The 14,580-nt window shown below is 51.8% G+C and overlaps 1 protein-coding gene across 3 annotated transcripts in view; it reads right to left on the reverse strand.

Moving 5' to 3' along the window:
- Positions 1–14,580, reverse strand: part of PREX1 (phosphatidylinositol-3,4,5-trisphosphate dependent Rac exchange factor 1) — a 197,278-nt gene that overhangs the window by 117,953 nt on the left and 64,745 nt on the right. Inside the window, exons 1-2 of one of the 3 annotated variants that reach the window (XM_067708377.1) lie at positions 1,666–1,733; positions 957–1,044 (exon numbers count right to left, since the gene is read on the reverse strand). The exons of the other annotated variants lie outside the window; for them this stretch is intronic. Coding sequence (XP_067564478.1) covers positions 957–1,044; positions 1,666–1,718 — 141 coding nt within the window. The 5' untranslated portion in view covers positions 1,719–1,733. Of the gene's footprint in view, positions 1–956; positions 1,045–1,665; positions 1,734–14,580 lie in introns of those variants that run through there. 3 annotated transcript variants of the gene reach the window in all.

Raw genomic sequence — 14,580 nt, forward strand, 5'->3', positions numbered from 1 at the left:
GACAGACCAGAGTCGTTCTGCCACTTTTTTCAAGGTCTTGGAACAGAGAAATCATTTCCCTCCTCTGTGATGTGACAGACGATAAAGGCGGGGCCTGGCAGGGACTGTGGGGAACAGGCAAGCTCACATGCGTCGAAGCGGGGTGGCTACTCGTCCCCGCCGAGTGCGGCCAGGTGGGAGGGCAGCAGGCCCAGTATCACCAGACGTTCCGGGTTTGGGTTTTTGTTTTATTTCCCAAGAGAAACCAGAAATTAGGATTTTTTTTTAAAGCAAAGTCTCCCAGCTTTTAAATGGTGGCAAAAGAGCCATCTGTTTTTGTGAGGAACTAGGTTTTAGGGGTCAGGCATGAAAGTGTAGGGACCAGAGTGGAGGGGTGCAGCCCCTCCACTGATGAGCAACGACAGCGGCCTGGCACTGGTACGGGTGGGACAGAGCAGGCAGAGGACGAGCCACTGAGACACCCCGTGGACAGGCCGGGGAAACAGAACAGACATGGGCGTGGGGAGGAGGACATGGGAGCATCGGAGGGAGACTGAGGCCAGCCCCGCTGACAGCGAACTCTGCCGGGGGTGCCCCAACTCGAGGGCTTGTCCCCAGGTTGACAACACGGAGTCCCCTGAGAAAATGACTTCACGGTCCACTGGCCACGATGAGGCATGGTGGCCTGTCAGTCACCTTCCCTGCCATGGGTGTTCAGAGCAAAGGGGAGATCTCTGAGTGGGGAGAGGTGGAAGGGACAGCCCAGGATGGAGGGAAGCAGGGGCAGGCCAGCAGAGAGGAGGTTGCTGCATCCCTTCCCATCATGAGAAGGGACATCCATGGATGTTACGGGGAGCCGGCCACCTGCAGACTCTGCTTTCCTAGGAAGAGGTGTGCTGACACTCCACCTGGCAGGTCACAGAGAGGAAAGTCAGGGACACACAGCAAAGTGGCCCTGCCTCTCTGTCCACACTCACCGCAGCGTGTTCTCGACCAGTTCCTGCAGCCCAAGTGTATATCCCCAGCCTGGACTTAGGTGGATTTCTGACAACTCGACAACTCCACCTGGATGTCCAAGAGGCATCTCAAATTAACACATCCAAAACCTAGTTCCTGAACTTCCCTCCAAACCCACACACCACCAAGCCCTTCCCAGCCTGAGGAATGGCACCTCTGCCTTCCAAGTGCTCCAGCCAAACCCCCACCCCGTGTCGTCCTCGACCCCCCTCTTTCTCTGACACTCCATTTCCATCCATCAGCAAATGCTATCAGCTTCACCTTCAACATGTATTAAACATTGGACCACTTCTCCCCACCTCCTCAGCCACCCACCTGGTCCGAGTCACCAACACCTCCTGCCTGGACTAATGCAATCACCTCATCCCTATTCCTTTCTCCACACACACAGCCAGAGGGATCCTTTTAAATATGTAAATCAGATCCTATCAATCCATGGCTTGAAACTCTCCATGGCTACTCCATACACTTAAAAAAAAAAAAAAATCCACATCTTTCCACAGCTACAGGTCCCCATGACCTGTACTAGTTAATCTCTTTGAACTCATCTTCCAGCATTCCACCCTCACCCCACACTTCAATAATCTTCAGCCACATCTTCAACCCCTCTATTCCTTCCACCTGCCAGGCACATCCCTACCTCAGGACCTTTGCACATGCTGTTCTTACCTGCAAGGATATTCTCTCCGAGCTCTGTCCTGAGATAGCTTTTTCTCATTCATCAGACCTTAGCTCAAATGTCACCTCCTCCAGGATGCCCTCCTTGTCTTCATGCACTTATCACCTTCTCATCTTGCATTAAGAGCCCATTTGTCAGATAAAAAGACTAAGATTAAGCAGTCTACACCAGTGCCTAAGGGAAAGACCAAAATAAGAAGGGAGCATGGCTGGAATGAAACATTTATCCCAATCCAACAACAGAGGCCAGGTCTGGAGACTAATGATTTGGGTTTAAACTGCATTCCTCCTCCTTCATGTGGTGTGACCTCAGGAAAGTGCATTAGCCTCTCTGAGTCTCAGTTTACTCTTCGCAAATACGTAGATCATAGTAATACTGTCGTCCTTCAGAATGTACTACGATAAAGTGAATGGGAGCTCCATGAGGGCAGGGTCTGCTTCCCAGCTGTACCCCCAGGGCCTAGACTAGTGCCTGGAACACAGTAAACCCTCACATATCAAAGGAAGGATAAAATTTGCCTGACACAGTGGCCGACACATGGCAGGAACCTCAACTCGGGCTTCTTGGAAGCCTGATGATCCTTCTCTTTAAAGGACAACGGGTAGAGGGGTCAGGAGACAGGAGTTCCTAGAGGATGTTTTAACAGGGCCTGTGATGCTGCCGGGAAGTCCAGCCTCCAGCCTCCTCAGACAGGACAGCGACAAAGGCAGCCTCACCCAGCACCGCCAGGGAGAGCAGGAAGCTGGGAGCGCAGCTCGGCTGGCCTAGATCACAGCTTCCTGTCCCACTTTCTCCACAAGAGCACGGCCACCACTATTGTGCTGGGACAATGCGAGGCTCGGGCCACCCACAGAGGAGCCGCAAACAGGCTGGTGTGATGGGCATAATGGGCAGCTCGTGACCCGGAAAGAATGGGCAGGCAGGGGCTCTGGGCCCAGCCCCCATGCTGCCCACGGCACGACTGGCTTTTCCAGGCGGCGCCAATGCCCTCTGTGCAGGCAGGATGGTGAAAGGGACCCTCCAGGGTGACTCCGTGTCCAAATCTTGACAGCTTTGAAACACTCGGCCAAAAGCAGCTCTCATCTTGGAAACCTCCCTCAGAGACAAGCCCGTTCTCAGGGTTTCCAGGGCTGCCTGAAACTCTCCTCCGGCCTTGGAATCTTTGCCCATGCCGTGTCCATGCCGCACCCCTGCCTGGGCCGCTTCCCTGCATCTGGCCAAGTCCGCCTCTTCCCTTTATGATGATGATGAAATACGTCAAGGAGCCAGAAAAGGACAGAGGAAAATTTAACAAACACCCACAAACGCATCGCTACCCAGTTTCAGCAAATCTTATTAGCATTATGTCAAATTTGCTTTGAACGATTTTCAAAAAGAAATTCATCAAGTCTGGAGGAGGTGCAGACAGGGAAGGGCCACGAGGAAGCCCTCAGGACGGAGGCTGGAAATATTCTACTTCTTGATCTGAGTGGCGGTTACACAGGCAAATGCATATGCAAAGCCTAATCAGTGTGCACCTAAGATCCGTGCACTTCACCCAGGTACCTTGTAAATATTAAACCTCAGTGGAGACACAGGAAGAAAGGCATCACTACAGAGAGAGGTGAGCTACCTGTGCACCTGCCCATCCTGCAAGGCACCCACTGCCCTGGATATGTGGTCCTCACTCCCACACATGCCTCCGCCCGCTTACCAGGCACGTGTGAATTGACGAGCAATGAAGAACACCATTCTGCGTGCTTACGACACTTTTATAAATGACGTCCTTTCAGCAACTTCCTTTTCTCACTCAACATCACATCTTCCACCTTTACCCACATCAATACGTGCACTTGGCAAGGCCTGCCGCCCAAACCCCACCCACCTCCCTTGGTTCTTAGCCCCGGGGTGCGCCCCAGCACCACTTCAGCCACCAGCACCCGCGTCTCTTGGCGTGAGGACCCTCTCTCACATGCAGAGCAGGCTGCAAAGACAGACGAGGACTGAGGCACGTGAGGGCCTGCTTCCCCGAGGGCCCCAGGGGCCCGCACTGGTCACCTGCTTGATGACACACCTTTCTCAGCTGCCCTCCCTTCCCTGCCTCACTCCCCGACTCTGCTATTGGTGCTTCCTGGGGCGAACTTCCAAGGAAACTGCTCGCCCTTGAATCAGTCTCAGGATCTGTTTCCGGGGAGCCCCACACTAAGACCTCAAGTTGTCCATTTCATTGCTGAGCAGACGTAAGTAACCACTATCAGGCTGCAGATGTTTAAGCTGTTTCAAATGTTCTCTCTATAAATGATGCTGTGATGAAGAGGCCCGCTGGGGCTCAGGTGCTCAAGATCCTCTAGGCGCACCTGAATCTCCTGAGCACAGGTGTGCAAGTTCCTCCAAGTGTACACCTAGGTATGGAACAGTTGGCCGCAGATTAGAGACATGTTCAACTTGACTGGTTAATGACAAATGGGTCTCCAACGTGAATGTACCAACCTACACTCCAACCAGCTGCGGATGAGAGTTCCCACCATTCCATACCCAGAACGAGACCCACATGCTCTCATTCGTTCATGCAACAAACATTTGCTGAGACCAGCAAAGTCCCGACATGAGTTCATTGCAACCCCCATGATCAGCTTTCAGGGTAGCTATTTTGGTCCCACTCTACAGATGAGAAAAACTGAGGCTCATAAGTGAAGTAACCTAACAGAAGTCACGCAGCCAGAAACCAAGAGAGCCGAACCTGAGCCCAGGACTGTCTGGCTCCTGCTTGCTGCTTGGGAGGAGGGGACCAGACAGGCTGCTCATAGAGCTCCTAACCCAAGTGCCTTCATGGTCTCCAGAGCTCTGAGCTGAACAGGAAGACACAGCATAATTGATTAGTGATGTCTGCCACGGCCACGGGAAGGAGAAGAGTAGCAGAGTTGTGCGTTTGCCATGTCCAGCGAGCTCCAACTTGACTGAGAAACCCAGAGGGTGAGAGACACAGGTCTGAGTTCAAACAAAAAGCTGGTGATAAGCCACAGTTCAGAGCCAGGTCTCCTGATGCCAGGCCAGCCTTGTCCCTGCCCCCCTTTGCCTTAGAGCAGTGGTCCTTGACCAGGGGGGCTGATTTTATCCCCCAGAAGAGATGTGACCATGTCTGAAGACATTTTTAGTTGTCGCAATGGGGGATGTGGGTGCTGTTGGCATCTCAAGGGTAGAGGACAAGGATACTTGCTAAATATCCTACAATGCCCAGGACGGCCTCCACGAAGATGCATCTGGCCCCAAACGTCAATAGTGCCAATGCAGAGAAACCCTTGCCTTAGAAGTGGCTCTTACTAAAACCTAGGAAACAATCCGCTCCCTTCTACAGCCGACAAGATCCTGCAGGATAAGGGCCCTTCCCACCCCACTCGGGCTTTACTCTTTCAGGTGCAGCCGTGCCGGCTCCTTTTTGTTTCCTGAACACACTGACCCTGTCCTCCCGCCCAGGCCTTTGCCGTTGCAGCTCTCTGCCTATAAAGCCACCGCTGCAAGATGTTCAGCTGGCAGGGGAGCCCCCTCGTCGAGGATGTCTCCCTCTCGGACTCCGTATAAAGGAGGGTCTCGCCTCACTCCTCACAGCCGTCTGAACCCTGTTACCCTTCACAGAATTCATCACTATCGGCAGTGCTCTTATCAACTACGTTTTGTATATATCTGATTGTTCGGTAACACCTTCCCCAGAGAGTGTCCACCCTCTCACAGTGGAAGATGGTTTCGTTCACTGCTGTCCCCTTGCATCCAGAACACTGTCTGACACACGGTAGGTGCTCAAGAAACATGTGGAGGAAAGGTGGGAGAGAGGGAGAAAAACTGAGGAAGGAGCCCCAGAATAGGCTCCAGAAGTAACAGGTACAGAATTGAAAAGTATATTAATAACAGTAACAGATTTTTTAGCAATTATTATCATACCTGACACCTCTGGACCTTAGTATGGGACAGGTGCTACTCTAAGTGTTTTACTCCTCAAACAATCCTAGGAGGTAGGTACTATTATTACTGTGCCCATTTTACAGAGGAGGGAACTGAAGCCCAGTGTAGTGAAGAGATTACCCAAAGCCACACAGCTAGTAGGTAGCAGAGCTGGGCCTCAAACCCAGGCAGTCTCCAATCCATTTCCAACATGCATCCGCAGTGAGTAACTGTACACAAAAAACCGCATAAGGTAGCAGCTGCCCTTTGGGGTGCCCCTAGGGAGGCTCCATCTGTCTGGAACCCGTAGCCACAGCCTTGGGAGGATAATTCTCTCCCTGGAGATAAAAAGGAGGGAAAGAGGCCTCGAAGGTACCCTCTGAGACGGATGCCAGCAACCTGATCACTGAGAGGAGAGGGCCCGCCTGCCCCCAAGGACACCCCCGCCTCGGCTGGGGTGACCTCATCAGACATATGGCGAAACCTGAGAGGGCCAGGGGAATGGCTAGAAGTGGGGGAGGTGGGGGCAGGGCAGCCCCCAGACCATAACAAGGACAGAGGAAAGGGGGTGCCCTGAAGACCCCAAACCCCTATGTGATCTGGGTGGCCCAGGGTCCAGGGAAGCAGAGTGTCATAGAACAGCAGTGAATCGAAGTAATAATAATAAAGTAACAATAACAACAGCAGAAGGGGCTTTTTGAGAGCCTGCACTAAGCAGCCACACGCAGGCCAGAGTTGGGAAGACGCCCAAATGAGCAGCGGCTCCTACAAAGCCCAAGTGCTATGCTCCATCCACTTAAGTTCTGAGCACTTATCCTGCAGGAAAAACTAAATCTCACACGTGGCATCAAGATTTAACTTTAGGGCTTCCCTGGTGGCGCAGTGGTTGAGGGTCCGCCTGCCGATGCAGGGGACGCGGGTTCGTGCCCGGGTCCGGGAAGATCCCACATGCCGCGGAGCGGCTAGGCCCGTGAGCCATGGCCGCTGAGCCTGCGCGTCCGGAGCCTGTGCTCCGCAACGGGAGAGGCCACAGCAGTGAGAGGCCCACATGTACCACAAAAAAAAAAAAAAAAAAAATTTAACTTTAGTATCTGATTTAAAATTCTAATACTTGGGGTTTAGTTATGGTCCATCTTGACAAAAGGACATCGTGCTAAAAATGATTTGCAGAAATCCATATAATGATACAGAAAAAGACTGTTAATGTATCTCTAGGGGGGAAAAAGCCAAGTTACAGAAGAGCACATAAAATATAGTCTCATTTTTGGTTAAATAAATTATTTCTACGTAAGCATAGAAAAAAGAAGTATGGAATGAAATACCCTAAACTGTGTGAGAGTATGGCCAAGATTACTAGCTGTTGCCCAATATCTGGTCTCTCCTTTTCCAGATTTTAGAATAAAGACTGTATTTCCCAGCTTCCCTTGCAACTAGGTGTGGTCCCATTACTTAGTTTGGGCTAGGGAGGTATAAGTGGATGTATGACATACGACATCATGGAAGTATCCTTGGAGATGATGGGAGGCACAGGCAGGGATTCTCTCTTGCTATTCCTCCTTCTTGCTGCTTGGATAGCAAATGTGATGCCTGGAGGTCAGGCAGCTATCTTATACCACGAAGTAAAAGCCAGGGGTTGAAGAAGATGGAGCAGCAATACAGAAGGAGCTTATGTCCCTAATGACAGTGGAGCCAACATATCTATCCTGGGCAGCCTATAATTCAGTAAGAAAGAAAATTCCACATCATTTAAGGCACTGTTGTTTGGGTTTTATCACTAGCCATGGAACCTAACTCTGAGGGTGGAATTAGAAGTAATTTCAATTTTCTCCTTTCTTCATTTCTGTTTTTTTCCAAATTTCTACTTTCAAATCAAAAGTCATTTTGTAACATAAATGTATGGTTTCCTTTTTTAATTTTGGACAGGAGAGGTTACTACACATACCAGGCTCTCACCCCAATCATCACTTCTTCAGCATCAGGAAGACTAGTCTGCATTTTCCTCCTAGAGGGCATGTGTCCCCGGGTGGAAAGGGGAGTGCCCACCGGCAGAGACGAAACCAGACACATGTGAGATGAGAAGGCTGTCCGTCCGCAGTGGGGCCTCTGAGCTGCCTACGCCTCGTTCTCCGTGTTGACTCTGGAAACCACCAGGCTCCCCAGGAAGGTGCCCATACTGGCCGAGCCCCCCAGGAGCTGGCCTTGGGCAGAACATAAGAGCTTCCCCCACCCGCAGCCACTACCACCACCCAGGCAGAGATTAAAAACCTCTCCACTCCATTCTCTGCAAGCACCCCCTTTCGTCAGGCCTATGCCAGGAGCACAGAGCCACTGGCCCAAAACTAGCTTTCCCAAGAGGCCCAAATTTCAGATTTGAGACGTCATCCCCAAGGAAGGTTACCTACTCACTCACAGTCCTACCTAAGAGGATTGAGAGAAAATAACGTTTGTTACAACTTCAGACTTCCTCCTGTACCTCACATCTCACATAGCACGTTATGTATCGAGAGATCATGATATTTTATAGTAATAGCAAAAATAAGCTGCCTTGTATTGTGTCTTCAACAGGCTTCCATTTCAGCACTAAAAATGAGCTACAATTGAGGCCTCCCGACCGTTCTGTGAACATCCCAGGCACCGTCCTTACCGTCCCACCTCAGGGCCTTTGCATGTGCTTTCCCTTTTCCTGGAAGACTCTCTTCAGAAATCTGCAGGGCCCCTTGCTCACTTCCGAGAGGCCTTCTCCCACCACCTGCTTTAAAGCAGAAGCCCCCCTCCCCCCTCCCCCTCTTATCCTTCTCTATCCCCGCTACAGCACTGGCCTCCACCTACACGAATCTACATCTCTGCTTGTTGCTACGTGTGCCCTGCAACATCAGCTCCAGCAGAGCAGTGGCTTGTTCATACGGCATCCACCTTGCGGGCCTGACCAATGCCTGGCACAGAGTAGGTGCTCAGTAAAAAGGGCTTCAGCGGGCTACTGGTGACCAGCCTGCCTATCCGTGGTAACAATCCCGTGAGGTATGTTGTGAGTAGCCCCTTTTTAGGAAAAAGGAAACCAGGACATGAATCACCAGTGGGGCTCTGAAGCCCGACGGTCAAGCTTTGTGCCTGGAGCCCCACCCCGCCAGGTGTTGAAGTAAGGATTAAATGCCACACTGCAGGTCAACAGTCCATTGCCTAGGGTCTCTCCCCACCCCACGCAGGGACCCCCAATCAGGCTCGGTGCCAGGCTCACAGGAGGTGCCTGGTGAACAGATGAGCACGGAAGGGGTGGGCACTTTTAATTCCATGTCGCCCCTGAACAAGAAGAGGCCCTTTCCCGCCAGCCTCTGGCCACAGGCGGTACCGTTCCTTGGACCTACAAAAACACCGGGGCCCTTTAAAAATACGGGTGTTGGCCCCAAATACAGAAAGAAAACCCTGCTGTCAAAATTATTAAATCTTCATTTAAATGTCTGCAAAGCATAACCTGTGTCCGCGCATCAAGTACCAATCAGTTCCCCTCATAGCTGCACATACAGGGAGCACGGGCATGTCTTAGTAGCTTTACCACGACGGGAGCCCTGGGCTGGCTCGCCAGGAGCAGACCCTGAGACAAAGGTCTGAGACAAGTAGTTGATCTGGGAGGTGACGTTGGCAAACGCAGGCAGGGGAGGGGAGAAGTGGGCCCAGGAAGAGAGGGCAGCCAATTTAGGGTATGAGATCAAGCAAGTGGCCAGGGTGGACCATGGAGGCTCAATCCCTTTGAGGCCCCCTGACAGCCAGAGTGGTCACCTCTGAGTGATCCCCGGGGTGGGGCGAGAGGGGGCCGAGGGAGCTGGGGCATTTATACACCCATCCTGTTGGCCACTGGATGGAGGGCAGGAGGCTGGGCGCTAATTCACCGGCACTTCCAGTCTGCCCTGTAAGTGTGGAAGCAGCTCGGTTGGCCAGATAAAGCCAGCAGGCGGAGGACTGCAGGTACTGGCAGGGGGAAATCCAGCTGGAGAGCCCTGAGTGGCTGGGGAGCCAAAAGCAGCCTCCAGAAGAAAGAGGGTTTAGGGCCGCCGAGAGTCGGGGAGCGGCTGCGTCTGCTCCAAGGCACAAGGCCAGCCTCTGAGAAATGAAGGCTGCACCAGCTGGTTATTGTGACAGAGGGCCTCCCAGGTCAAACTGATGTTCTCCTGGTCTGCACTAGGATGACCCTCCTGGTTGGGAAATACTTTGGTGACTGGCAACATCTCTCAGTGTGTGGGGGCCGAGGTCAGAGGAGGTAGCTGAGAAGCCGCGGGCAAGCCCAGTCAGACCTGGAGGGGACTTCGCACAGCGGCTGTGTCACAGGGCATCTGCACATACCCGCCACGAGGCCGCAGCATCCCAAGGTCTCCTCCAGCTCTGAGAAACTCTCCCTTCTCAAATGCCAGAAGGGTCCTGCATCTCTTAAGGAAGCGTATATATGAGAAGGGCTGAGCTTCAGAGGTTGGAACCGACCACCTGGTTCAGATCCCGCCTTTGTCACTTACCGCTGTGTGACTTAGATTAGACCACCTCTCTGTGCCCCGTCTATGAAATGGATGGGGATACTAAAGTTACTGACACCACAGGCTACCATGAGGCTAAAATGAAATACGACAGGCAAAGTGCTCAAACACCAGCTCTGCCAGTGACAGGCTGTGTGACCTTGAGCAACTCACTCAATCTCTCTCTACCTCAGTTTCCACCTCTGTAAAATGAGTACACAGGACTCCAATGAGGATTACAGACCCTAACACACACAGCAGGCACTTTGAAAGGTGCCTGATACACAGTAAGTGCTCAATCAAGTATCAGCTGCTATAACCTCCACAGCCCCATCTCAAGCTGATAGGGAGACAGACATGAACACACTGTGTTTCTTAAGGAAGCTTCTGGAATTGGAGCAACCCCATTTATAGACCTCCTACTATGCGCCAGAGACTTTTCCATTTATCCTACGTTACGTTGACTTGTTATTTGTCTTTTTCACCCTAAAAACAGTCCTATTATCAACGGCTTCCCCGGCTCCGGGGTGAGATGAGGGGGAAGGCTTTACAGACTGTATTGTGCCACCACATCTGCCTGGCACCATGCAAAGCCGTCCGCTGCTGCCACGGCACCTCGCCACCCTGCTCCATCCGCCTGCCAACCGCGTGACCTCAGAGTCACTGAACTTCTTCCTCGGAGCCTATTTCTTCGTCCAAGGAAAAGAGGCAGTTGCTGAGGCGTAAGCAAGATGATGCAGGTAAAAACTAACTACGAAGACTTCCTGGAAGAAGTGGCACAGAAGAGGGGCGAGAGAGGTGAGCTAGACTATGCAAGGAAACAGGAACTTGCTTATAATTGTATTCTCAGGGGAAAAGGCTGTCACCAAGGACCACCCACGCCAACAAGCATGACCTGGGGCGTACTGTGTGCCAAACATGGAGCTGGGCGCTGGAGACACAGACATGACCTTGCCACGGGGGGATCGATTACTCCTGCGCTCACCTGTTTACTCAACGCTCACTGCACACCTCTTGTGTGCCAGGCACTGTTAGGAGCCAACGACACATCGGTAAATGAACAAATCAGACCAAATCTGCCCTCATGGAGCAGTGGCAAGACTGACCATAAATAGGTTTCAAAATTAAATGGCAGGTGGGGACGAGCGCTATGAAGAAAAATAAAGCAAGATGAGGCAACAGAGAGGGATCAGGTGAGGGAGGTATTTCACAGAGATGTTCAAGGAAAGCCTCTCTGAGGAGCTAGCATTTGAGCAGATACTCGGGGACTGAGGTAAAGAAGCAGCTCTGCAGGCATCCGAGGGAAGGGCATTCCAGGTAGAGGGAACAGTCAGTGCAAAGTCCCTCAGGCACATTCAATCCATCTAAGAGCAGCCTAACTAAAATATCTGTCCCTCCTCCTGGCCTGTTTTCTTCACAACACCAGTCACTGTGGACATTATGTGTGTCCACTTATCTGTCTATTGTCCCTCTAGCCCACCAGAATATGGGTTCCAGAAAGGCAATGATGTTTTTGTCTATGTCACTATTGTATCCCCAGAGTCTGGGATTGGGCCCAGCACACAGAATACCCTTGACAAATACGTGTTTAACTGACTAATCAACTAATCATCTGGAAAAGACTCCCGCTACACACCACACAGCTTCTAGGCCCTGAAAAAAGGTGCCCACGAGCTCTGGAGCCCCACCCCATTCCCCACCATGGAGGAAGTTAAAGCAAAAACTGAGTTGCTACAACCTGTTGTGAACAGGTCTGATGCAATAGAAGGGGGAGGGGGGCCACAGAGGGGAAGCCAACACTCTTCCCCACACAGATCCCACCCCAGGGGCTGGGGCTTGGCCTGCAATCTCCCTGAATTCCCTCATGACACGCCATTCCTTCAGCAACGATACACCCAGTGCCTCCAACACGCTACCAAGCTATAATTTACTCTCATGGGTCTCAAACTGGTGGCCCACAGGCATGTTTAGTTTGACCAGCAATGTGCTTTGAGGAAATTCAGGCCTAAGTCTGAATATCAGATTTCCCATTAAAATTTCAGCTTCTCTTGAAAAAGCTGACCACAGGTCTCAAAAGCCCACAGAGCCACAGCTGGCTGTAGGAGAGTGGCAGCTACCAAATTTACCCAGGGCAGGTGCTGCTGCTTTTCCACTACCCAACCTCTTGCTACAGTCATCTTCCTACCTGGCCCTGTGGGCATTTGAATGTGAGACCCCGATCCTAGACCTGGCAAATGTGACGCCTACCAATTCTCCCCGTACCGGTGCCCAGAGCAGACATCACTGATGGAGCACAGATCTCTTTCCTGCTGAGTCTTCTCTACACTGTCGAGAATCTCTCTCCCCTCGCTGTTATCACCCACACCCATAACATGATCTGAGATCCTGCCTATTCTAACCTCAACTTCTCCCCCTTCTCCTTTGGGCCCCTCGGCTTTTTTTCCTGAAGAATGGGCTCATCATTGTGGGATTAGAGCAGGGTATCTCAACCCTGGAACCACTGATATCTGAGCAGATAATTCTTTGCTGTGTGGGCTGTCCTGTGTATTATAGGACATTTAGCAGCACCCCTGGCCTCTACCCTCTAGAAACTAGTAGCAAACCCCACCCTCAGTTGTGACCAGAAATGTCTCCAAACATTGCCCAATATCTCCTGTGGGACAAAGGGGGAATCTCCCCCAGTCAAGAACCACTGTATTACATCATAGTTAAGAAAATGTCGCTAGAGCCAAGCCAATGCTGGCTCTGTCATTTACTGGCTGTGTGACCCTGGGCAGCCTCTCTGTCTCAGTTTCTTTCTCTGCAAAATGCAGATACAAAAACGGTACCTGACTGCTAATGAGTATGGAGTTTCTTTTGCGGGTGATGAAAATGTCCTTAAATTAGATGGGTAGTTGATGGTTGCACAATTCTGTGAATATACTAAGAACCACTGAATTACACACTTTAAGTGGGTAAATTATATGGTGCGTGAATTCTATCTCAGTAAGCTGTTACACACACACACACACACACACACACACACACACACGGTATTTACCTCACAGGGGTATTGTGAGAATTTGATGATTTAGGATAAAGTACCTTAGTAAGCGCAAAATGAGTCTTAGCCCATAGTATCAACATCAGCCCACACCGATCAGGGGATGCAGATGGGCGGGCAGCTTCGAGGAAAAGCCCGCAATGACTGAGACAGTGGTGTCTGGGAACGGGCTCCACTTTGGGTGGTATTTCCCGCCGGAATGTCCCAGACAAAGCAAACCAAGTCACTCGGGGGCCCCAGGATGCAGGGTGGGGCGGCTGGGCGTCCTGGGGTCCCTGTGCCTGTCTGTGGCAGGACAATGGGTGGAATGTGGTCTCCTCTCCACGGAGCTGACACTTGACATCTGAAGACAATGACTTTCAAGAGGTTTTGTTTTTTCCTCGGCCCAGCTTTTTTTTCCATTTCCCTAAACAATTGTTCCTGGGGCTGGTGGGGGAGCGGTCCCCCCCGGGGCTTGTGAAGAATTGTCTTTGGAGAGTCAGGAAACAATGCACAAAAGTGAGAGAATGTAAAAATAGTGGCACTCAGCGACTGGCCGGGGAGGGGTCTCAGCGTGGAGGTTTCCTCCGGTTTATTTTTCCCAGCGCCTGCTCAGGCCCCAGGGAAGGAATTCAGGCGCTCGAAGAGGCTGCTGACAGCCGTGCCAGTCTCAAGAGCACTGACATTTGCTGCTCAGATGGAGTTTGGGGTCTTAAATTTAGGGAGTGTCAGCTCTGCTCCCACTGCTTCCCACACACTGCCTTATCCCAGACAAGCTCACTCCCGTTTTTCAGGAAAGGAGACCGAGGTTCTCAGTGGATGAAGCACCAGCCCCAGAGCACACAGCTAAGTGGACAGAGCTGGGATCTGACCTCTGGGCCACCAGAGTCCGAACACTGGCCTTCTGCTGCATCTGCTGACCTAGTCTTGTGCTCTTAGCTTCCCTGACTGACCGCCCACCCACATCCCACTTGTGATGGGGCCGCTTTGTTGAAGTCCTCTCCCTTCTAGCTCCACAAGGGCCGTCACCTTTGTCCCCATGGTCCAGCACAGCCTCTGGCCTTCCAGGTCCAGGAGATAAAGAGAGGGAGATGTTGCAAGGGGAGCCTGAGGACACCAGCGGGCAGAGAGGCCCCTGCTGCCCTTGACCACCAAGCTTGGCTGAATAAGGGTCCCCCCGAAGATGTTCACATCGTAATCCCCAAACCTATGAATATGTGACCTTACATGGCAAAAGGGACCTTGCAGATGTGATCTGGGTAATGATCTTGAGATGGGGAAATTACGGCAGATTACCCAACTGGGCGCTTTGAGGACGTAGGGTCCTTAAAAGAGCAAGAAGGAAGCCAGAGAGTGAGTGTCAGGTGATACGGCGTGAGGAAGACCTGCTATCCCTGGCTGTGAAGATGGATGGGGGCCTGGAGCCCAGGAATGCGGGCAGCCTCTAGCAACTGAAAAGGCAAGTAAAT

This window comes from Pseudorca crassidens, chromosome 15 (genome assembly GCF_039906515.1).
Source record: "Pseudorca crassidens isolate mPseCra1 chromosome 15, mPseCra1.hap1, whole genome shotgun sequence".
NCBI classification, from domain to species: domain Eukaryota; kingdom Metazoa; phylum Chordata; class Mammalia; order Artiodactyla; family Delphinidae; genus Pseudorca; species Pseudorca crassidens.